Source organism: Colletes gigas, unplaced genomic scaffold (assembly GCF_013123115.1).
Source record: "Colletes gigas isolate AHSC1104 unplaced genomic scaffold, ASM1312311v1 Colletes_gigas_Sc00011, whole genome shotgun sequence".
NCBI lineage: Eukaryota > Metazoa > Arthropoda > Insecta > Hymenoptera > Colletidae > Colletes > Colletes gigas.
In genome coordinates this window covers 2,640,828-2,663,767 of record NW_025106640.1, presented here as the reverse complement: position 1 = coordinate 2,663,767, position 22,940 = coordinate 2,640,828, and the positions used below count along the sequence as shown (strand labels likewise).

At 32.8% G+C, this 22,940-nt stretch overlaps 3 protein-coding genes across 8 annotated transcripts; 2 read left to right on the top strand and 1 right to left on the bottom strand.

The window, feature by feature from the left end:
• Window positions 1-220: 220 nt before the first annotated feature.
• On the top strand, window positions 221-3,117 carry LOC122398606 (small ubiquitin-related modifier-like). The gene is made up of 5 exons (XM_043398662.1): window positions 221-326; window positions 446-514; window positions 612-689; window positions 1,627-1,698; window positions 1,773-3,117. Exons 1-5 carry the CDS (start codon window positions 312-314, stop codon window positions 1,833-1,835), a joined length of 297 nt encoding a protein of 98 aa, XP_043254597.1. The 5' UTR covers window positions 221-311; the 3' UTR covers window positions 1,836-3,117.
• Window positions 3,118-3,221: 104 nt separating this feature from the next.
• On the bottom strand, window positions 3,222-22,589 carry LOC122398604 (E3 ubiquitin-protein ligase Ubr3). The gene is made up of 29 exons (XM_043398655.1): window positions 21,839-22,589; window positions 20,874-21,087; window positions 20,688-20,816; window positions 20,336-20,601; window positions 20,006-20,250; window positions 19,812-19,929; window positions 19,564-19,743; window positions 19,254-19,480; window positions 18,450-18,605; window positions 10,698-10,879; window positions 10,483-10,619; window positions 10,258-10,400; window positions 10,010-10,176; window positions 9,677-9,920; window positions 9,443-9,608; window positions 9,205-9,345; window positions 8,965-9,117; window positions 8,654-8,817; window positions 8,137-8,560; window positions 7,926-8,071; window positions 7,698-7,844; window positions 7,311-7,619; window positions 7,019-7,247; window positions 6,700-6,909; window positions 6,371-6,615; window positions 5,828-6,175; window positions 5,602-5,733; window positions 5,363-5,502; window positions 3,222-5,206 (listed from the first exon to the last, which is right to left on the bottom strand). The coding sequence occupies exons 1-29, from the start codon at window positions 22,071-22,073 to the stop codon at window positions 5,089-5,091; spliced, it is 5,715 nt and encodes a 1,904-aa protein (XP_043254590.1). The 5' UTR covers window positions 22,074-22,589; the 3' UTR covers window positions 3,222-5,088.
• On the top strand, window positions 11,458-18,030 carry LOC122398605. Of its 6 annotated transcripts, none has more exons than XM_043398657.1 (9): window positions 11,514-11,530; window positions 11,607-12,359; window positions 15,907-16,048; window positions 16,155-16,295; window positions 16,360-16,577; window positions 16,650-16,870; window positions 16,943-17,181; window positions 17,253-17,382; window positions 17,466-18,030. In XM_043398657.1, exons 2-9 carry the CDS (start codon window positions 11,766-11,768, stop codon window positions 17,806-17,808), a joined length of 2,028 nt encoding a protein of 675 aa, XP_043254592.1. In that variant the 5' UTR covers window positions 11,514-11,530; window positions 11,607-11,765; the 3' UTR covers window positions 17,809-18,030. The 6 variants fall into 6 exon arrangements, with proteins under 6 accessions (XP_043254591.1, XP_043254592.1, XP_043254595.1 ...); XM_043398660.1 differs by lacking the exons at window positions 11,514-11,530; window positions 11,607-12,359 and adding exons at window positions 13,162-13,544; window positions 15,229-15,778 and having other exon boundaries at window positions 17,466-18,025; XM_043398661.1 differs by lacking the exons at window positions 11,514-11,530; window positions 11,607-12,359 and adding exons at window positions 13,162-13,651; window positions 15,229-15,778 and having other exon boundaries at window positions 17,466-18,025.
• Window positions 22,590-22,940: the final 351 nt, after the last annotated feature.

Here is a 22,940-nt window from a genome sequence, read left to right as displayed (position 1 = left end):
GTATCATTCTGAAAGAACCAAAGAAAAAAAGAAAGGAAATCGCATTCCTTCGCGTTAATATTTCATCCCTTTAAATGTAACAATGTTGCTTAATTGCCATAAAAAGTCGGGAAGTCAAAGTTTAACGAAATTAGGAGGCATCGCGTCGGTCGTCGAAAAATAATGTCTTTTCGAACGAGCGTACCACTAACGTTAAAATTTTTATTTTTAGAAGACTGTGCAACTGACAAAAGCGCGGCGCCATATTGCGTGCTTGTGTTTGGTTACTGTTCTGGCGCGTGGTCGAGATTTGTTATATTTAATTATATACCATGTCCGATAATCAGGTGAGTTTGGTCACTTTCATGAACGATATATTAATAACAATATCTAGCGGTTTAAATGTGTCGTAATATCAAAATGTACGTTCATACACCGAATCTAATCGGTCTAACCTTGCGTGTAGGAGCAAAAACCCGAAGCCGGCCCAGGCGACGCGAATTCTGAATACATCAAGCTTAAAGTCGTTGGGAACGTAAGAATTACCGATTTTATTTTCCATATTCACACCATCCTATAACGACGTCCCGTAACCGGCATTATCGTTTCACTTCTTTTTTTTTTTTTTTTAGGACAGCAATGAAATTCATTTTAGGGTAAAGATGACTACTCAGATGGGTAAACTCAAGAAATCGTACAGCGATCGTGTGGTTAGTCCTTTTTTTTTAAATAAAAGTAAAATAAAACAATATTTTATGAGGTTTGATGGTGGGTAGATTGTTTCAAAGTAGTCCTTAGAGGTTTAACAAAATTTCTGTTAAACAGTTTAACTTTTTGTAGAGTGTATGATATGCAATTGAAATGTCCTATGTGTATTCTACATTATTTTTTCTATACTTTCTAAAGTATACAATTTAAAATGTTTACTATGGTTCAGGATCATTTTAAATTGAGAAGTATTTTACTTTGCATGTACCACAAGATAGAGAACCGGTAGGTAGGGGATGATCTCTCATGAGAAAATTAAGTAAAGTTGTGGAGTAAGTTGTTTTTCTGCAAGACTTGTTTTGAAGAAAATTAATTTTCAAAACTGGTCTGGTTTTGCATGCATTTGACTAAAAGCTTGACTTTGTGCACAGCATTATTGTAAACATTTGCATCATGATCATGGTTTAAAAATGTCCATAAAAGGTACCATAAAGAATGGTATGAATATTGTTTCTTATATACTGGTGAATATAATAATAACATTAGCCAGAAAGTTGGGTACACCAACACTCATTGAAAGCAGCAACAAGACTTTTAGTCTTATCAAAAGGTTCATAGATACTAAGTAATGTTGATAATAAAATAGCAGAAACATAGAAACCATGGCATTATCAGTGTTTACAAATACAAGAATAAGCAAAAACAGTACAAATGTATATCAAGGTGTGCGAACTTGAGGGTCAGACAAGTTCATGCATAACTGTTAAGTTTCCAAAATAAAGCTTTAAATAAAATTTTATTTTTTATTTATTCTCTCATAAGGTATCATCCTCTGTACACTAACACAGATATTTTGAATATTGTATATTACTAAGAGCATGTAATTTAAACATACATACAGAAATGAAAGTTTATATGAGATTACCAAATTTCATTTAGGGTGTTCCTATGACATCACTCAGGTTTCTTTTTGATGGTAAAAGAATTAATGATGATGAAACACCAAAGCAGGTAAATACAACTCTATAAATTAAATATTTTGGAAAGCAAAGTGAAAATATATAATGCATCAATTGTATTTTCAGTTGGAAATGGAAAATGATGATGTAATTGAAGTATACCAAGAACAAACAGGTGGTCACTACTGAAGAAATTAAATCTATTATTCAGTTTTAATGTCTTTTAAAGTGAAAGTGACTATCATAAAGAAATGGACAAGTTTATCAGTATGTATATGTATGTTAAAAAAGCATTATGTAATTTGGTTTTTTATGTAACATTTTGATGTGCTGTTCTACATTCCTGTATTGAGGCAAGTTTAAGGACCATCAACGATCAGTTTCATGCTATGACACTCATTCATCACAAGCAAAACAAAAGAGAATTAATGGGAAAAAAAAAAAAAAAAAATGAATCATATTTTAATGTTATCAGATTTGTCCATTAGCAATATTTGGCAATGTATTTGCATTTTATAAATTTCTGAATTCTTAGATCTAGACTGTGAGAGATCCACGTGAGAAATTTTAGTTTTGTTATTATAGCACAGTAACTATTATATGATGTGAACATGATTTAACAAAATTGTTGCGTTTAAGGTATATCTATAATAAAAGAAGTAATTGTAATATTTTCTCTTTGCCTTTTCAATGTAATTGTAATGGTAACAGAAATACTTGCAACTTTGAAAACGTAATTTAAAAATATGATAAACGGTTAATTTTTTTTTTCTTTTTCAATGGTCATTGGAGTAATTAATGCAATGTAAGTAATGTAGATGCTTTTTTGGGAATTCGATGTTATTATAGATCATTTTTATCGTGTGTGAAAATATCTGGTATTTCAGTGAAAAGGATAAACATCATAACACATAGAAATGTTAGTAATCTGATCTTTCAAGAAAAACAATTTGAATAGTAACAAAGTGAACAAATTCGCGCTAAAGATCTGTGGATTTCATTCGAAAATTGTTATGTCTGTATAAGCATCTTCATTACATGATACTCGATGATTCAGCGGGGCATAATTTCGACAAATTATAATAAAACTTATTCTTGTACAGATAAGTAGTACAGTTTTCGTATACTAACGTGTACAAGTTAGTCGGCATTTTTCTTTTACTGTCATATTTATAAACAATGAGTTAAAAAAAATAATAAACATTTATTGAAATAATAAAAACAATTTAAATAATAGGCATGTCTATAGTTAGGAAGAATAAGTAAGGTATAATAATAACATTAGTAGTATTCTCTTTTATGAAATGTAGATCGCGTTGAATGGTAAGAATGCTCTCATATAAATAGATTATCAATTTCCGTAACGAAGGCAGAAAATGATTTTGATATAAACAACGTTGTAATAATCATTAGATCTCTATGTTTACTGGGTTTCATCCTATTCGCAATCAAATCTCATCTCCCAATAGCATAAAATACCTGTAATAATTATCTAAGAAATAAAAATAATTATTCATCTTTCTCTATTTACTTTACAACACAGCTTAAAAAATAGTTTCATATCACACGGAAAGATATTTTTTTTTCATTTAATAGAATTGCTTTTATTTATACATTGAACAAAGTTGATAATTGCTATTATTATTTACGTTTTAGCACTTCTTAACGTGACGTACGTAAATCCTTAATGTTATAAACGGACATTCCTAAATATATTTAACTGTATACAGATTATCTTGCATGAACTAATAATTGTATTGTGTGGCGTCCTATCATTATTATATATTTACAGTGACCAGCGTCTAGAAGAAGCAATTTTCTGTCTCAATAATCGTAGTATCACAAAAGTCAAAAATCTTCAACAGAAGGTGTGTTACGCAAACACTGTTTTAGTGAGTATCAAAGTATTACGCGAGAGCGAAGTTCCGACAGGAATATTTCTTTTTCTTTTTTTTTTTATGTAAACGAATGCATAAATTTGCTTTTTCTGAAGCAATAACAACTTATTTGCCACAGTTCAATCGGTTAATTAGTATTTATGCACCGGTGCGAAAAAATTCAGCGAGTAGATAAATAGTTCCGTTCGATAAAATGAATTTATATAGTTTAATATACACAGCCCATAATATGCATAGAGAAAAATAATGCATCAAATATTGTCTGAATCGCAAGTTTTCACTGATTCGTGACATACTTATTACAGCCTTCTATGAACTGCTACGAATAATTCGCATGATGAAATTCGAACAAAAGCTATTTTTACAAGAGGAAATTTTACAATAGTAATGTTTATGCGGTGTTAACAACAACCTTTACTTATCACTACACTGTTGACTCTGGTCATTTATTAATAATGAAAAGTAGTTAATTCGATATGCTGAACATAATTTGCACGTTGTTCTCAGTTACGTCTAAAATATCGCTTTATAGAATTGTTCCTTATTAGGACAATACTTCTGCCAATTTCATCTATACATAAAAATTTTCCCTTCACCTTGTAGCTAACAATCCATGCACAATCATAATCAACATTATTGCTTCACCTGAACAATTCAGATTCAAATTAGATACGACAATAAATTATACAGATATTTTAGTATCGTGCTCGGTTCGTTATTAAATTTATTCAGAAACAGAGTCCCTATAATAAAGACCGTCAGTCTTCGATTTTGTCATGTTTACAAATCTACTATAACGCGCTATATTTTTTTAGTTTACAATAATTAGTTACGGTAAACTAGAAAATTCTATTTCTGAACAAACCAAATACAAAATACGGTTCTGAAATAAGGAGTTTTTAATAATCAGTAAAGTAATTACAGTAATAAATTATAGGACATAACGGATTTTCTTTTTGTATTTTTTTTTTCTTACATCAAAAAAGGCACACATTAAATTTAATCCACCTCAAGAAAAAGAAAAATGATTTCACTAATAACGTGAAACTATTAAGTTATTTTTCATAACATAACTTATTCACTTTCTAGCAATAATCGAAATTTCATTTAACAAATTCAATCATTTCCGTCTCTAAAGTACAAATGCTACGCACTAAATAAGTACTTTTTTTATAAGGACGTAATTTATATATATATTTTTTTTTCTTAAATAAAATGTACAAGGTTTAATTCAAAACATACATTTTTTCAGATATAATCTTTCAGGTGTTGTGACTATAAACAGTTTTTTAGTTCAGCTCTCACCTCGTTTTTTCATTTTTTTTTTTTAATAATACTTTCATTCAATATTATGTTTATACTTATATTAATATGTAATATTATGTATACTTGCATCATAATAAATATAATATCCATACAGTATTCGAGCGATCTGTTAATTCTTAAAGCGCTGTTATTTTTTGGCGAAGCATTGTATGGGAATAAATCTGTTGAAAGTCTTCAACTTGTTTAAAAAATAATCGGTTTATAACGTCCTAAAAAAGTCACAGTGCATCACGATGCCATACCCATGTTTTTTTCGTGTGATCGAATCTATGCGCTAGCCACTGCTGTTCCAATAATTGATATCTGTCTTGACTTAGATACAAAGGTTTTCCGCGTCTATAATGAAGTATTAATAAATTGAACAACGTTTTGCAATTTCTCTAATAATGGTATAACGTATTAAATTTATAGCTGCGTAATATACCAGGTACCAAATTCTACGTGAAGTTTAATTCAATTTAGTAACAAACTATTATGAAATAAATTACGTACTTCAGATCTCTGTCTTCTTCTTCAAAGTCGTCGAGATACAAAGAGCCCCATAAACAGGCTCGCCGACCCCGGATTACAATAATATAAGTTGACGTTACTACCAGATATATACCAGTTCCACCCCCGCAATCGATCGAATGCTATATACAATTAACAATTATTGAATTTAAGAAAGAAAAAAAAAATAATAAATAAATAAAAAACAAGTAAAGAAACATGTATATACGTATAGTACTCACTTGAACAGCTTCACAGACATTCATCTGTTTGCAACAATTTTGTTTTAGACAAACAATGGTTCCACACAACAAACAGATGCTAATTTCTTGTGGAATCGAATGACATTTACGACATGGTCGTTCATGGTAGTACTATAAAATAAAAAAGGAAGAAACGATAATTAACAAAATTCTAATAAAGACGCTTGAATAGCTATAGATACGTTTTTATTTATATAATCCTTACCGTAAAAATTTTCTCGTATTCCCTCGGAAGACTGAGTAATTTCGGTACCTGCCATGATATGTGTTGTTCCATTATTAAATTTCTTGCTGCATCGCTTTGATTTACAAAAGCAAGCAACTGATCACACCATAGACGAGGTACCGAAACACTTGCTTCGCTGTCTTGCCAGTTCAAAGTTTGCGACGAATTGAAGGTAGACGAATTTGTATCTCTAGAAACTAAGTTCAAGTAATGAATTAATTTCGTGTATTCAGACTGTGGTGTCCTAACTAAGGGTAAAGGTTCTTCATATAAATGATAGCGAAGCAGTGCAGCTACTCGTAAGAATGGCAAGCACATAGATCGTATCTGAAATAACATAATTAAAGATGCAATGATAATAATATATAACAAGAATACGATAAAAACTCAATTGTGATTACTTTTCAATAAGTACAATTATAATCGTGGGGAGAAGGTAGTCATTGATATACTTTTTTTATATGTAAGAGCAATTACATTATCCTAACAATTATAATTAAATTATCAATTATTCGCACCAACCTGCATCTCGATGATGTCCATATTATCTCTTACGTACGGCGCAACATCGTCTGAACGATAGAGCGCACTCTCATCGAAATATTCAATAATTCTACAAAGTATAGTTTCTGACGGCATCAGATCATTGCATTTGATTCTCCTCATAATTGCGTTTCTATCTGTTTGCGTGAACCCACAACTTATTTGTAACATTATTTGATAGTACAATAAGTTGTATATTACTTTTACCACGCTAGAGAAATACGCTGAAAATAATATGTTATTTAATCGTACCAGTAATTAAAAAATCCAGCAATGTAAATGTATAAGTGGAACATTTATGCGCATACTTTGATCCAAATGCAAGGGAAGCAATAATACAAATTGTATAAGAAGTGCAGTTGGATCTCTGAGAAGTAAAGGAACTTCCCTCTCGTGAGGTGTGAGAGCTAATGGCGTCGCAGGTACAACAGGTATTCCAGTCAACTGTTGCCAAGTGTGATGTACCGGCCACGCTGTCAATACTGTTGCATGCATGGCCAAAACATGAAGAAGTGCAACTGAAAATAAAATAGTATTCTATCTTATCTCTGATTTAAACCAGTATCTGTTTAGACAGCTAAAATTCTGAGCAACAATAACTTATTGTTAATAACGAAACGAACTTACCGATGCAATCACGTTTTGGCGTCAAGGGTATTGTATTGGGTGGGGGGATGCACAATGATCCACCACGTTGAACAAGTTCAACTTCAAAATTAGTTCGAGCTACAGAAGTTACAAAGAGGAACAAGCTTTGGTGACTAGGAGAACAGTTCTTTTGTTTATATTGGAAATATGTGCAATTCGTCATATCCTCCATAGCTCTTCCCATTTCCGCAGTCAAATTTGTCGAAACCTATACAGCAATACAGTATTAGTTCCATTGCTAATCTGATTAAATAAAGTTTCATAAACTTACTGGACTTCGTTGTATCTCTTTCAAAAAATTATTTAATTGCGAGAGTATTGTAGCAAAAGGGGTATGGTAAGACCGCACCACTGCCGCACGATCTCCCAGCCGCGGAGAAAGTGGGAGAACAGAATTAGCTAACTGCCGACAAAGTGGACACAAATATTCGCCACTATCCACTGCAAGACTTTGATGTCTTTGTTGGTTACGAAGAGACTGTAGATATGACTTTAAACAAGTTAGATGCAAGTGGTGTCCGCATGTTTGAACATGAACACCGCCTTCCCAGCCCAAATTAACAGACAATAGCCATGAAACCTACAATGATCAAATACAAAGTTTACGCAACTTACATTTTATATTCTGAGTATCACGAATTAAGATTTCAATATTTACAGCATCGAAATGGCGATTCATTTCATCCAATCTACGATCAAAATAGGCACCACGTGTGTCACCCTTTGGTATAGGCGGATCATCGTCAGAAGTAGGGAAGACCAGTCTGTCCGGTTGTTGTCGCTCATGACCAATAACACTTGTTGCCTAAAATCAGAATACGTAAGAAAGTGTTACATCGATATCGCAATAAGGATTTGGTATTAACTAGAGATATTTATTTATTACTTGAACTAATACAACAAGACCCATTGGTGCATCTTCGCTGCTGGGAGTAGTTTGGTTGCAAATAACACAGTCATATTCCTTTTTGCTAGTTAATTTGGTTGTATTGTCGTCTTGTTCCCAATCCATACCGGACACACCTGCTTCCTCTGCAAGTTATAAGTCAATTTAGTAATTCATTTTTAACAATATTCAGTTTTCGTGTTTATTTTACCTGTTTTCATTGCTTGTTCCATAAACTGCTTCTGCTTATTAGCAAACTCAGCCATAAGTTTCTGCTGTCTTTCTTTCGCCCGTCTTCGTCTTTCTTCCCTTTCCTGATGTTCTTTTTCTCGCTGTTTACCTTCGCACTCCTGCATACGCGGCCATAGCTTGTTTCTAGTGTCAATAATAGCATCTTTGCACATGGGATCTAGATTTGCTATCTTATTAAGTAGCTGCGAGATAAAGAATGGGCCATCACCGATTCTTGATTCTTTTGGCTGTGCAGCTGAACTACTACTAGCTTCGTTATCCAACATTGCACTTTGTTCCGGATTATAACTGTCTGGAACGCCCGATAATTGCGAATGCAACCTCAAAAGTAACGAAATTATACTCTCGCCCGCTTTCACTGTTTTTGGATGTAATTGTCCGCCCTGAAATAAAGAAGTTCATCGTATGAATAATAAACTGAAGCGATGATATATTAAAAAGTATATAGTGTAATATAAATAAACGTGAATCATTACCAGTAGCTCTCTTCTCTCTGACGTAGATGGAACAATTTCTGTTGTTGTTATTTCGGAAGTGCTCAATCTCAAATAAACTGTTTGAGCAGGAACAATTTCATTGCCAGCCATAACAACGGGCCGCTGAGGTGCAGGTGGTAACGCGGGTTGACCGCTGACCATATCTATATAAAATTAATAAATATTAACAATGTTTCTTTTCATGAAAAGAAAATATTAGCAATCTAGCCAAACCAGTGGCTGAATAAGGGAAAAATTGTAGGAAAATTTTTGACACCAAAATTAAATGAAAAAGACAGAATGTAACATACTGATTGATGGAGATGATTCAAGTGCTATAGCCATGGATTCTTCTTCGGTGGATGGTGGCAAAGCTCTTTGTAGTGGAATTAAGTCATCTTCACTATCAGTATCTGATATAGCAACAATTCCATCTTCAGGTACAATAGTCATATGAAATCGAGCTACAAATTATTACAATTTGTTTTTTCTAGCTGTATTTCAATTGTTTTTAATTTGAATATTATGAAAAATTAAAAATTAAAACTTACTATTTGTTCTGGGTAAAGCTGATAAAGGAGGTAATGATGGAAGCGACAAAACTTCCAAGGAGCTTTCATTTGTTCCAGCATTTAACATAAGTGAAGTTGCGACTTCAGTCATTTCACCTTGAATTTCCCATTCCACATCACCTGAAGAAAGAGAAGTACAAGACAATTCAATGTAAAACGTAAACATTAAATGAGAGGAACGAGTAAAGATAAGTAGTTTATTAATAAGTTTACTCACTGTCCGAGCTATCTGGCTCTGGCTCTGACTCTTGGACTTTAATAACTCTAGGTATTACAGTTCTTAGATTTTCAGACAAATTATCAGTCTTGTACCAACTGATTAGATCCATATTTTTTATTATACGAGACGACTTATCGCCGGTATACTGACATAAAGGATTCATCTGATTGAAAGAAAATAAAGAAATGAAATTAGAATTATCGAACACAAATGAAATTATTAATTACTTACAGATTTGTCTGGTACTTCCGCAGTAATTACTGCCATTTCTAATAGGTATATAGTCAGTGCCATGACATGCTCCGATATATTATGCCCGTACACAGCCTTGTAAAGAATTATTAAAATCATGACATGAAAAATTTTGGTGCGCAACACGATCCGCGGATCATCATAATCGGGTGAAACAGGGGCAGGATGTCTAAATGGTGGCCATGGTGTTGCACTATTTTTTAACTTGCCAGATTGTTTGACACTGAAAGAAAAATGATCATTGAAAAAGAATAAATTAAAATAAAATTAGTATTAAAAAAAAAAATTATTTAGGCAAAACTTATTGCTCACTATTCGGTAAAACGGTCCATTGATATCTGATAATCTCTCCTGTTTATTGCTCTTAATGAAACGTGTAAAGGATCAAACAATTCCTCCCAAACACGTGGTTTAGGGCCATACATTCCTTGCTGCATATTTCCACTAGCTTCTAGATTTGGAGCCCTGTACTGCGCTATCTGTAAACCATATTGAATGAGTGAAGTTTTACGTTTATTTAAAAATAAACATTTGATATAAATAATGAAAATAAATCGTACATCGGCCAATACAGCTTCAAAATTTCTGGTTTGAGTGGTGCCACATCGTTCTGGCATTAACTCCATTAGTTGACTATGAGTCTTGTCACCCATACTTAATAAAGTAACCATTTCCATACACGACATCTCAGGATCTGACAAACCTAAACAAACATTGGAGCAAGTTATACATATATTAGTTTTATACAATTATTCGATCGATAAGAAAGTAACATAAAACCTTACCTAGATTTGTTCGAACATTAACTAATGTAGCTAGAAATGTTAAGCAGCTTTCTAACATGGGACTAGTATGTTCTTCTATGTATTCATTCTGACGTCGATGATATAAACGAGGACTCATCCATTCCCTTATATGAAACCTGAATGAATAAAATAACGATTATTTTGTTGTTCTAAATGTAAGAACAATAAATTTATTAATACATCAGGACAATTACTTTTCAATGACTGTTTTTAGAAAGACATCTGGTTGCAATTTGGTTGCACACACTTGCAGAAGATAAAGATCTGCATCCACCATCGAATTACAAAAATTGCATTGTATGTAAGTCATAGCTTGCCCTTTAATTTGAAGTCCATTGCGCACCCATATTCCGTTCAAAATTTCGTAGAAAGCAACCTAAATAAACATATCCATTCAACATAGTTCAAAAGAAAGAAATCTACAGAATAAATTTTTAAAAAATTGATAGGAGTCTTATTGAAGTGTATTATTTAATTTCATATCTATAAGCGTTATCGTGCAATATATGCATTATTTATAAATATCTAACGGAATTTTCGTTAAACAGTCTCGTACTTGGCCCAATATCGTTTCTATCGTGTCTTATCAAAAATTATTTCTTTGATTCCTAACTATCATACAACATATACAGATATATTAAGAATAAAATACAAGATTTTCAATAACTTTTATTTTAAAGTATTCAAAGGTATACATAAAGTAAAGAAATATATTTATACATATAATTAAGATTAAAGAAATATATATGTCTTGTTATATATATATGAAAAACATATGCTGTACATGGGGGAGTATAAAATATGAATCATGAATTCTGAAATATCCAGGCACCGTGATCATTGTACAATCGCTACTCGTCACGTATATTCATGGGTTCCCCCACTAAGTCGACCAATCCCAGCACTGGAAGGCTACAAAATGCTGTGTTGCCAGTTTGTAACGGCTCAGCCGTTAATGGACGAAGGACGATCTACCCAGTTTCGGAAGAGTTGGACGGGATTCTTCCACACGCGATCAATTCTAAGGGTATTTTCCTAAAATATTTTTTGTTCCTTTCCGTCGTCTATTTGTAGCTTTTTTAAAACTTGTGGTATTAATAAAGAAAACGAGAAACGAATCAACCAAGCGTCGATCATCGAAGAAAGAAAACGAGAAACGGAACAGGGCATGATAAGTGATATACGTATACATGTGCAAAGATCGTGATTTACTTTCTATTTAAATTCGTTTCGTTCAGAAGTTTGGAATTCAACCGACGAAGATGAAAGCAATTAATTTGAAGATCATTTATTTCTGCGTCCTAATTAGTTTAGGACAGTTTACAAACGGACATTTTTCAGAGACTTATAGTGTTACGGATATAAGAGAGTTAGTAAGATTCGGTCGTGAAACAATGATGGACATTCTTGAGTCGTGGGAATTAATACGTCCCAGAGATCCTAATGAAGATGTCAGTTATCCATTTGTTAACAAAATGGAAAAGGAAATACAGAATCGAATATCGAGAGTGTCCAGTAAAATTAATATTTTTCAAGATAGGATGGAAATACGCTTTGACATGGTTGTGGCCAAACTTCTAACGGAGTTGCCGTTACAAGAGCAACTGGATCAAAAATTACGGACAATTGATCAATACGTTGGTCAAATTAACGATTTGTATAATAATTTCTTGATATACGCCAAGACGCAAAGGAAATATGAGAAATACACATTGGAGGATTTTGCCACAACGTGTGTCTCGTCTAGATCGGGCGCTCTACCTGATCTTTTAAAGAGTATTCATCGATTGCTTGTCCCTACGAACGATAAACTCTTCACAAAAAGTGTCCTCGTGCTATTGTCAAACCAAATGAGAGTAAGTAATAATAAAACTTCAGACATCAAAATTAAATTCCCTTCGAATATCATTTAAATTTTCTAATTTCATGGAACACTGTTTCACGAAGAATTAAAGAAATACCTGTTAACGTTTTTCACATTTTATATATTTACGTGTAAAGTAAACAAACTTATCATATTTTAAATTTATGAAAATTAAACGTGACTTTTTGATCGTTGCTATTCTCGAGACAAGAATTTCTGCTAGTGGAATGTTGTAACAAGAACCCTATCGTAACTAATCAGCACAAAGGGGTATTAGGCACGGGAGAATATTGTAACGATCGGGTAACATCCGACAGACAGTGAGCGCCTATTCAATTTACAAGCTAGATAGAATCGCAGATACAGCGTTGAAGCAGTAACAAATTAACTACGACGAAGTCTTTAATATTAATCATGGTACTAAATCGCGAATTAATCATAATAATAAAAAATATTATGTTTCACATCGGGGCTATGATATATAAATATAAATAATTCGTTCTAATACAAAAAAAAAGTATGAGAAAATACTGAAACGTCTATCATGCATATTTGCCTGGTGCTCATTTATACATCTTGCTCAGCTTATCTAGTTTCAAACTACACTTTACACGATAAACTTCACAAAGGAAACAATGCAAGCGAAAATGTAAAAACACATTTTGTGCCAGATTCTATCTACCAAACCATTATAGAAATTACGCTTTTCCTGCTTCTTCATGAAAAATAATGAACAATTGCGATGCGGTTACGTGTATGAAATAGATATCGTTTACGAAATACAAAATAATTTTCGCTAAAAAAAAAAGAAATCATTCGTGATTAAGTAAAACACATTTCATTTCCTGGATACGCTAACATTTTCATAGAAACGAAAAGTTCGTGTATAATGTTTTGCTTGACGATACAATGCACTTTATACGAACGCGAGGAGAATAAGAATGAAGAGGGGCATGCGCAGAGATACATGCATCATTAAAGCCTGAACGATTCTAAGAGAAGGGGGGGGGGAGAGAGAAACATTGAGTGAAATGACGAGAGAATGATAGAAAATTTTCAGTCGAGTCCGAACAAGCGGAGAAAAGTGTTCGCTGAGCCGTTTTCTGTCGTTGTATCGAAAACACGCTTAGCAACTGTATTTCCGAGAAACGATCGCCGAACGAATGTTTGTGAAACGGTACATATTGTGACAAAGATTCAGACAGTTCAGAACTACAGTTTGCAATTAATGAACTTTCAAACCGTAACCAGTATACGAGAATTTGTGCTCAAACAGTGTCTCAGGTTTCAATGTTTGTTAATTGTTTTCGAAACAGTTTCGATCGATTCCATTGACCTTCAGCGACCTATATTACTTCGAAACATTACTTTCCATTCGTTTAATGTGAATGCCTTTGAGAACAATATGGATTCGATGAGAAAAATTTGTTGTTACGTTCTCGAGAGGTCTTCGAAATTATGCAAATATCGTTGAGTCTTACAGAGGCGGTTTAGAGGTTTTGCTCTATGACATCGTAAAGGAATAACAGTACCGATCAAAGTTTCTCACAACGTTATATTTGTTGTGTCGTTCGGATGTTTACACACATGCGTTTCTTTCACACAAATATCAATTGACCGTATTACAATTTCGCGTATCTTACGATAATGATTTTAACGTTTAAAATTTATATTCACTTTGTTGATTCCATCGTGGAAAGTATTTTTTAAATAAAAGAACGACTTGAATTTTCGTGTAAATAATTAAAAATGTATTAAAAACAGTAATTATTAGGCGTGTTTTACGGTTTTTGTTTTGTAAGTTATGCAAGCGTGCGATCTCAGCCGTGAGAATACCTTTTGTGCGACATCGCTTTAGCCAAAACAAAGAGTAGTCTTTATCATCACGACTTACGTGGAATGCAACGAACGCTTACAAAGTTAGCGATTAAAAAAGGAAAATATTAAATTATACGATTAGTTATTGTTTAAAAATGTTGGTTTTTCAAGTAAAATAAGATCATATATCAAATCTGTATAATAAGATTTGCACCGCGTATGAAGAAACCTTACGTGTAACTTCTTCTAATACGATCGAACTGATTTTTTTTTTTCAATTATTTTCATTCCTTGTAATAAACACGTTACATTTTCTAACACAGTTACAAACATTTTTAGATACCGATTAAAATAAACAGAATTTTAGTTACAACATTTTCTCAATTTGTTTTCGAAAAATGTGTACAAAGTGAGAAATTAATAACGTCGCATATAAAAAAATTGCATTCGATAAAATAAAATTCATAAAATTTTGATTCTGGTTGAAAGGCTTTAAATGACCGGAAGTGTTAATAATTATACGCGGATGTGATTCACTTTAACTTAATGAAATATAATCGACTGAAAAAGAACGCTAATCAAGAACAGATTCATGATGTGAAACATGCGATATCATTTTTAATTGACCCTTAGATCTGCACGCTTTATGTGAGCGTAAGTTATCTATGTATACCTATACTGCATATACAAACGTATCAATTATTGTCGTAAAAATTATGCTACGCTACTGAAATGTTTTTGTTCCCCGAAGTTTCAAGGGCATTACACGAAACCAATTGTTTCAATATTGATCTTTTCAAATACGTTAAAGCTTTCTTGCCTTTCATTTTGATATAATCGAAGACAACGTCGTCGAATGAATTATCAGAGAAAATAATTTACTTTATTTATTCGATTCGTTGCCAAGTTGCAAATTGAAACCTGAGAGACTACAGATCGCACGTATCATTATTTGAGACTTATAATCTGCATATACACGCGTAGGTATAGCAGAGTATAATGGATCGAAAATAGAGACTGCACGTATATCTGTGTAATTAAAGAGAAACAAGAAACCGAGGACACATTGAGAAATAGAAAATGAAGGAAACAAAAGTCATCGCAAGCTTGCTTTTTCTCTCGGTAATATGGGGAGTAAGAAGTGCTTTCAATAACAACGCCACCAGAATCGATGAAATGAGATACAAACTCTTTCAACTCGAGTATACGTTGGAAAGAAATTTATCGGAGGCAGGGTTAAGCGTTATAGGATTCGAAGACGATAAATATCTGAACCTTATAAAGACTTTCAAGGCCTTCGGAAACGAACTAGAACAGAAGTTTCCAAGCGGTGGTTACGAATATTTAAATTCGTTGAATTCCGTGTGGCTATGGGCCCGAACAGAGAACGAGCTAAAAAGCATCGACGGACTGTATAACGTTTTTAGGCAAATGCAACGTGAAATTATCGACGAGAATGTGTACCTTGATCTAGAGAAACTAGCAGATTTTTCGAAAACTATTTTGCACGATCCAAATGCATCCATAATAAATGCGTTAACGCGTATAGCTGAATTCATAATATATGATAAATTGTTTATGGTTTCATATCAGGTATAACTTTGCATATTTTTTGTTATCTTGTTTTTTTTTTCATTAAATTAACTAAAATCAAACGACTCTACGTCGACATATGTATATACATATACAAGCATAATTAAATTTATACTTTGTTCATATAGGATGCATCCTCACAAATTTGCAGTGAACAGCAATCGCTGCAACAATTACTCTACAATCTATATAGCACGATTACCCTTACAGAAATTAAAGGCTACAGTATGATACACTTCTCTTACATGTTGCTACGACTCTACAATCCAGGTATAAAATAGCAATTATCGGATGTAACATATACAATTCATTGTTATTTTCGAAACGACATTGACTTCGCGACAATAGACTAACCAATGTAACAAATTTAATGTAGGTTCTAACTTCAGCGAAGAAATAGATTTAGTAACGCAACAATATACAACAAGAACATTGGAAACCGTAAGAGCAGTGAAAACTGCTATGGCTTTTGCTCCTAGAGATCTTTGGAAATGTGATGCTGGAGTTCAAAAATTAGGTATATTTACTTGATTATCCATTTTCATGGAATAAACATAATTGAACGAAGCAATTTCTTACAGATAAAACATATACACAAATGACAAAACTGTTCCAAGGGTATATTGTAAACGAAGTAGATTTGAATAGGCAATCATCTTGTAAAGAAAATTGTGCATATTATTCATACACAAAAGTGCAAGGATGCTATAAAAATCAATTCTGTTCTCGGCAGCAACAATGCAATGGCAAAGTATTAAATTGTGAATACATAGATTCGGACATGTGGATTTGTCCTTCGGTAAATTTAACTTCGTTTTACACTGAGCTACATATAGAGGATACTATACTCAATAAATTTATGGATTTTTAGCCCTCAAACAGTAGCCGAAGATATGAACATATAGAATATGAAAACGGTCGCGTATTTGGACAAAAGAGCACATGTGAAGCTGGAACTACTAAAGTCGATAGCTGGTGGCGTTGGTTGTTCTGGCATTGCAGTTATTGTTTCTGCTATTGCGATGATAATACCACGAAATCTGATCGTTACTTCAGTTTGCAAAAAGTCACGTCTGACGTCGCGAATAACAAGTAAATATTTCATTATAGGTAATTTCATAAAAATTCTTAATCCTATAAACAACAATAAATAATTCGTTACAGGGTTATAACAGGCGTTGCGTTAAAGAAAGTAAATCAAATAATACACATACAAATACAAGAAGGTAATCTAATGCCACGTGGATATATCAATGAGACAACTATCGCCTGGAAACCGATCGACGCCTTCCACATATTAGACAAGGATGTAAAGAGTAACATTGATTACCATACTTTAGCATGGGAAAAAAGAGGTTTAGACTTAGATGATTTGGTGCCAGCTCAAGATCACCTACTAACAGGTACATTGTAGAAATTATGCACTTTCTACTTTAACCATGAAAATTATATTTACGAAATGTTTGTTTTCTAGGTATCAGATTTCGAACAATCGGATCCCGCTTGAATTTAGAAATAATGGCGACGCCATTCAATTTCACAACAGGAAAACTAATACAACCGTTAGAAAAGAGTTTCTGGCTGAGTAATGATAATACAGCAAGGTACAACTTATTTTATTGTTGCTTTAACAATTTTTTTTTGTACTTCAAGTTTGATCTAACTTATCCATCTTTTTTATTTGTAGAACTGAATTGAAATTAGAACAACCCGATATTCCGATTCGATATCCTACACCTTCATTACCAGACTCAGGGAAAAATCAATATTTGAATTTTGCGCCAAGCGATCGTGTATATGATGCTGCACAAAACACAATACCGTTCCTCGATATTCAACCAGTGGTACCAAATCCACCAGTGCCACTCGCGGGTGCCGGAATTTTCCATAAAGGTAGAATAGCATCTGGAGGATTCGTGGCGTTGAAACTAATCACATATGATTTTAATTCGCATTTACAAGTTGATTTGCCACCCGCGCAACCGATTATTAATACTCCAATAATACTAAATGAAATAAAATCAGTATAAATTTAGTCATATAAATGTAATGTTAATAATTTACGATTCTTAGATATTTTTTTACTATGTATACATTATTTCTACTTTCATATATTCCTCATTGTTCTTATGTTTAATGATATCATTTGTATTCGATTTTCATACGCGTCTGTAAAATTTGTGAAACGAATAACAAAATGTACGGATATCAATTCTATTTTTATGTAGTCATTCATCAAATAATTTCTTTTCTTTTTATCATTTTTGTGCCATTTTAGCATGTCTATAATATTTGAAACCTCGTATAGTTAAAATTAAACTAATGTTTTACTAATCCCGTATGTTTCTTTCAATTTAAATTGATTTCTTAAAATCGAGATTACCTATACTTGTAATAAATATACGTAAATAAAAAGTAAGGCCATTATATATATGATATTATGAGTTAAATCCCATCATGCACATATATGTATACAATATACATAGCTTGTAAGAGAAATGTATCATTTGCATTTTTACAAATCTGTTTCTTCTTTTTAATGACGATACCTCAAGAGAAGAATATTTTATATCTTTTAAATACATTTTAGCCAAATTTGGAAAATAAGTATTCATTTTATGACCCTGCCAACTAAATCTATGAATATTAACAGATAGAAAAGTATACTCACCTGAACTCGTAAGGGATGCATCATTAAAAGATGCAACATATCAGTAGGAGGTAACAAATCATTAAGTGTAGCTCCTTGTTGACGAACAGCTTGACGCAGAAATACTGCAAAATATCGATGAAGTGGAAGGTGAAACGATACTTGTAAACTATCACTCTGTAACAAATGCGAAAAAAAAATTAAAGAACTAGTGTAATTAGTGGTACAATTTAAAAAACTAAATGTAAATTCTAATAAAATCATAAATGAAACAGGTTGAGATTGATATCGTTACAATATCAAATAAGTTTATAAATCAATAGCTTCTAAATTTTTGTGAAAACGTTCCTAATCGATCGATCGATCGACGTCTCGGTAAGTTGTATTCTGGTCTTTCGTAGGTTAGTAATAAAAAACTAATTGGATGACTAAAATTATATTTATTTATTTCTTCATTGTGATAGGTATTATGAGCAACATATCCTCAATGACTAGACTTGTAAATTGCACCGAGTGAACAACAATGGACGAGACGTGAACGCACAAGTAATTGTACATGCGTTCATGTCAAACGATTAAGGACTCACGTGTTGTTCATTGTCGATCAATCGGTGCGATTTATACATTTAGTCATTGAAGAACTTATACCACAATGAAAAAATAAAATACTGTTATTAAATTTCAACAACGCGTAATCTTTTTTCAGTCATATGTAGTATGTCTTGATGTTACCATTGAAACTCATTGTCAAATGTTTTTGTATGCAGTTAAAATGATAGATATAAGAAAAATATACCTCTACTTTGGGAAATGTTAAATACTTACATCATTCGAATGCGTATAATTCACAGCATCTAGCCAATCTTGTAAAGCAGTAAGGCAAAACATAAGCATTCTCCGACTAAGGGTTACACTTTCTGGACCACACAAATGGGAAACTAAAGCCCACATCGGATACGCGCTGGCTTCCAATTCGGCGCTGAATGCTGCATAGTACGTGTTAGGTTCATATTCGACGTGTAGACTTCTTTCTCGATGATTCACGTTCATTCCTGTAACAAAAGCATCGGAACAGTTTTAGATATGTTCTTTTATGCGACTTGATAATTGTATTTTACAAAAGACCGGCAAATACCTTGAAACATAGACAGAAAGTCAAACCACATTATCAAAAGTGAATCGTCGCTCATAAATCGAATAGCCATAGGCTTATGTGAAAGAACATTATTTAAATCCGACACAAGTGGCCAATAACAATGTTCTTTCATCACTTGTCGTCCACAGTCTACTACGTAGTGAAAATTTGTGTCTATATCTGAAAAGAAGTTATACATTATTTCAATGCATACATTCCAACGTTATGACATCATTAGAAATACATACCATGTAAGGTATTCTGAATCAGAATTTTCATCATCATATATTTCAAACTAATAACCATAACATGCAATAGCTTTAATCGATCCAGCACTCTCAATGCTAGACTTTCGTTACTAAAAAGCTGAAAAATAAAATATAAAAGTGTAAAACATAATTTCTTTGCTGCAAGAAAAATACTACTTTCACGTAAAGCCCACCTGTACGCTAACATGAACTACTCTGTTGCTCAAAGTATCAGGATCAGCTGAACGTTCAAGCATCATCGAGATTCTACTATAATGTAGTACAAAAGCACAAATAAGTGCTTCCTTGTAATCTGGATCTGGTAACATGTTCAATAGCACACAAACTACTTTTTGCGGAAACTCATAAACAACTATCCAGAACATTAATTCTTCTAAGAAGGTAGTATGTTTTAAATGTTTTTGCAATGGTGCACAATCTGAAATAACAGAAATATTTTTTCTTAAAAAAATATGTACATAAAACTTGATGAACATACGTCGATAAAGTGTATACAAATTGACCTTTATAGGCATCAGGTGGTTCTGGATTTGGTAAACACTTCACTGCTTCTTGATATATTTTATTACTTTCCTGGCAATACAGATCATATTCTGGTTGTCCAGTCGAAATAGAAGGATCCATGAGACTTTTATATTTTTGGGAATCAGTAAGTGCTGATGTCATAACATTCCTCATTAATGCACCCATCTTATTCAAATCAAGGAGCATGGTTACATATCCATCCGCATTTTGAATAGCGACTCTATAATCTGGTCTACCAGCCTTACTAAAATAAATAAAATAGGAAACTATTATACGCTAAATATATATTATTTATAATTTTAATTATATTTATAAAAATGATGAACGTACCAATTTTCACGTAAATGTTGAATAAGACGAAGGATTATTCGTGGCATCATTGCTTCTGCCACGCATAATAAATCCGAAGGTGCAGCAGACTTACAAGCAGCAGCTTTTGGACTATGTCTGTCGCAAAATCTATAACAATAAAATATGAATACCTTTGTCTAGCAAATAATTTATTAAAATTCTTACCCTGTTTCCTTCATAACCGATGTATCACCACAATCACATGCACCTCCAGATTGACTGAGAAACATATTAAAGTCATGGCGATAGTGATTGCCCTTTTTAAAGCATTCCGCACATAAGGACATACAAGGTGATATACCACAAGTACGACAACGGTATGCTACAAAGTTGGGAGTCCACACCAGTCCACATGTTGTAGCATTATCATACATCCTTACTGAAATGTTTATACATATTCTTTTAAATAAGTAAAGATTTATTTAATACTGTATAATTACTATATGTTAATCAGAAATCAATTAAATAATGTTAACAAAACCGGTTAATATCAATTGAAATTATAATTATTTAATATTATTCTACAAATGAACATTTACTTCAGTTTCCCTTTTCCAAATTTAAAATAATTATTATATTTCATGAATCTTGTTGTCTTATTTGTTAAACCATTTATATTTTCGTATTTTCAATGGTATGTAAAAATGTATGTTTACTATTATTAGGTTAAATATCTAATTTTCATAATATTTATATCATAGAATTGCAAATAATTTTGAAAGCAAAATGTTTGCCTTAAAAAAGTTAAACAATGGTTGAGTAATGTATAATAAGTTCATTGATATTTCTGATTCTTTACTTTAGTCGCATTACTAAATTGCACAATACTCTCTTTCTAAACAACTTGTTAAGCATTTCAATTCAATATTATTTGTAGAAATATTTAGTTTCATGTGTCTCCATTGAGCAATGTAAATATTATTTTAAACAATTGTAGTTCATGAGTTGTACTAGAAACAATGTAAACCACACGAAGTAATAATAAATACATTGCATAAGATATATAAATGGTTTTAAGCAAGTGATTAATACAACATTAACAATGATATATTTATTGAACTAACAAATTAATACGTTGAACTTAAAAATGTCTGTTTTTGTAGTTAAAAGGAACAAAACTAGTACAGTACCTGCATTATCAAACTCATCCGGTGTTTTACCACCAGCCATTAACCATTTGCACCAATCGATGGTTTCCCAATCATCGATGGGTTTAGCAGGATTTAATAGTATATCTAACAATTCATTAAGATGCTGTGGACAGCTACTGTCAAGATTACTACATTCAGCATGAATATAAGTAGCTGCATCACGTTTGCGCTTATTCATCAATATTTGAGCTGAAGTGCTGGATGTCGAGGCCATCGCGAAAAATTGACCTCGCACAGCGAGGATACCTCTGATTTCGTTACGTGTTACGGTATATCTCGAGGATGATAGGTATACAGAAAACAAACGAGCGAATCAAGTCGTGAATCAAATGATACCGACGTTAAAATTTCGGGAAGCCGACAAGACAGCCGATAGTTGCCCGACGACCTGCACCTTTTTACTTGTTCCTCGTGTGAAAACTTTCGGGAAACCTTTCAAGTAGAGGCGGCCCGCGGACCAGGGGATTCTCAATAATCTCCATATCAGTGAGCATCTCCCGTCAACTCTGTCTTCCTCATCAATTTTGACAGCATGACGAAAGCACCAAGGGACCGTTAACTTACACCACTCTCCTCAACCACGGATTATTATCGACCTTCAGATTTCGTGTTTCGACAAGTACTCGGCACTTGCACAATAATCGTCGTTGATACGACACACATCCGCATTTACGGAACGACAAAACCACTCGATCACCAATCGTTCGACCAATTGACCACAGCTTATATGTATTCCTCTACGATACGTCTTCTTCACTCTGATCAAGAATTTGTCTATCTTATCGACAGAACAATGACAGAATACCAGATCGCGATTTTAATGAGCGCATTTCGTTGGTCTATCTTAACTACGTTGATTGCATTAAGGTAGTTCGTCATTCTCAACATAACAACCATAAATAATATATTTGAAAAAACAAATGAAAGTTGATAGAATATAAATATTGTTAAAAATGTGACTTGGAACGTATTATTTATTCGCTTTATTTATACTCCAATCATATATGATTTCTTGGACAAATTGGTTTATTATCGAACAAACTACTTTCTTTATTCAACGGAATCCCTTGTATTAGAAAAT

What these genes read in the sequence shown, in the direction of transcription:
- LOC122398605 (XM_043398656.1), top strand. Translation starts at nt 11,766, where the DNA reads ATGAAAGCAATTAATTTGAAGATCATTTATTTCTGCGTCCTAATTAGT. An exon ending in GCTACGACTCTACAATCCAG is followed by an intron (nt 16,049 to 16,154) that starts GTATAAAATAGC and finishes AATTTAATGTAG; the next exon opens with GTTCTAACTTCAGCGAAGAA. An exon ending in ACATGTGGATTTGTCCTTCG is followed by an intron (nt 16,578 to 16,649) that starts GTAAATTTAACT and finishes ATGGATTTTTAG; the next exon opens with CCCTCAAACAGTAGCCGAAG.
- LOC122398606 (XM_043398662.1), top strand. An exon ending in AGCTTAAAGTCGTTGGGAAC is followed by an intron (nt 515 to 611) that starts GTAAGAATTACC and finishes TTTTTTTTTTAG; the next exon opens with GACAGCAATGAAATTCATTT. An exon ending in ATGATGAAACACCAAAGCAG is followed by an intron (nt 1,699 to 1,772) that starts GTAAATACAACT and finishes TTGTATTTTCAG; the next exon opens with TTGGAAATGGAAAATGATGA.
- LOC122398604 (XM_043398655.1), bottom strand. Translation starts at nt 22,073, where the DNA reads ATGGCCTCGACATCCAGCACTTCAGCTCAAATATTGATGAATAAGCGC. An exon ending in TGAATCATCTCCATCAATCA is followed by an intron (nt 8,818 to 8,964) that starts GTATGTTACATT and finishes AATTTTATATAG; the next exon opens with ATATGGTCAGCGGTCAACCC. An exon ending in TGGACATCATCGAGATGCAG is followed by an intron (nt 6,176 to 6,370) that starts GTTGGTGCGAAT and finishes ATGTTATTTCAG; the next exon opens with ATACGATCTATGTGCTTGCC.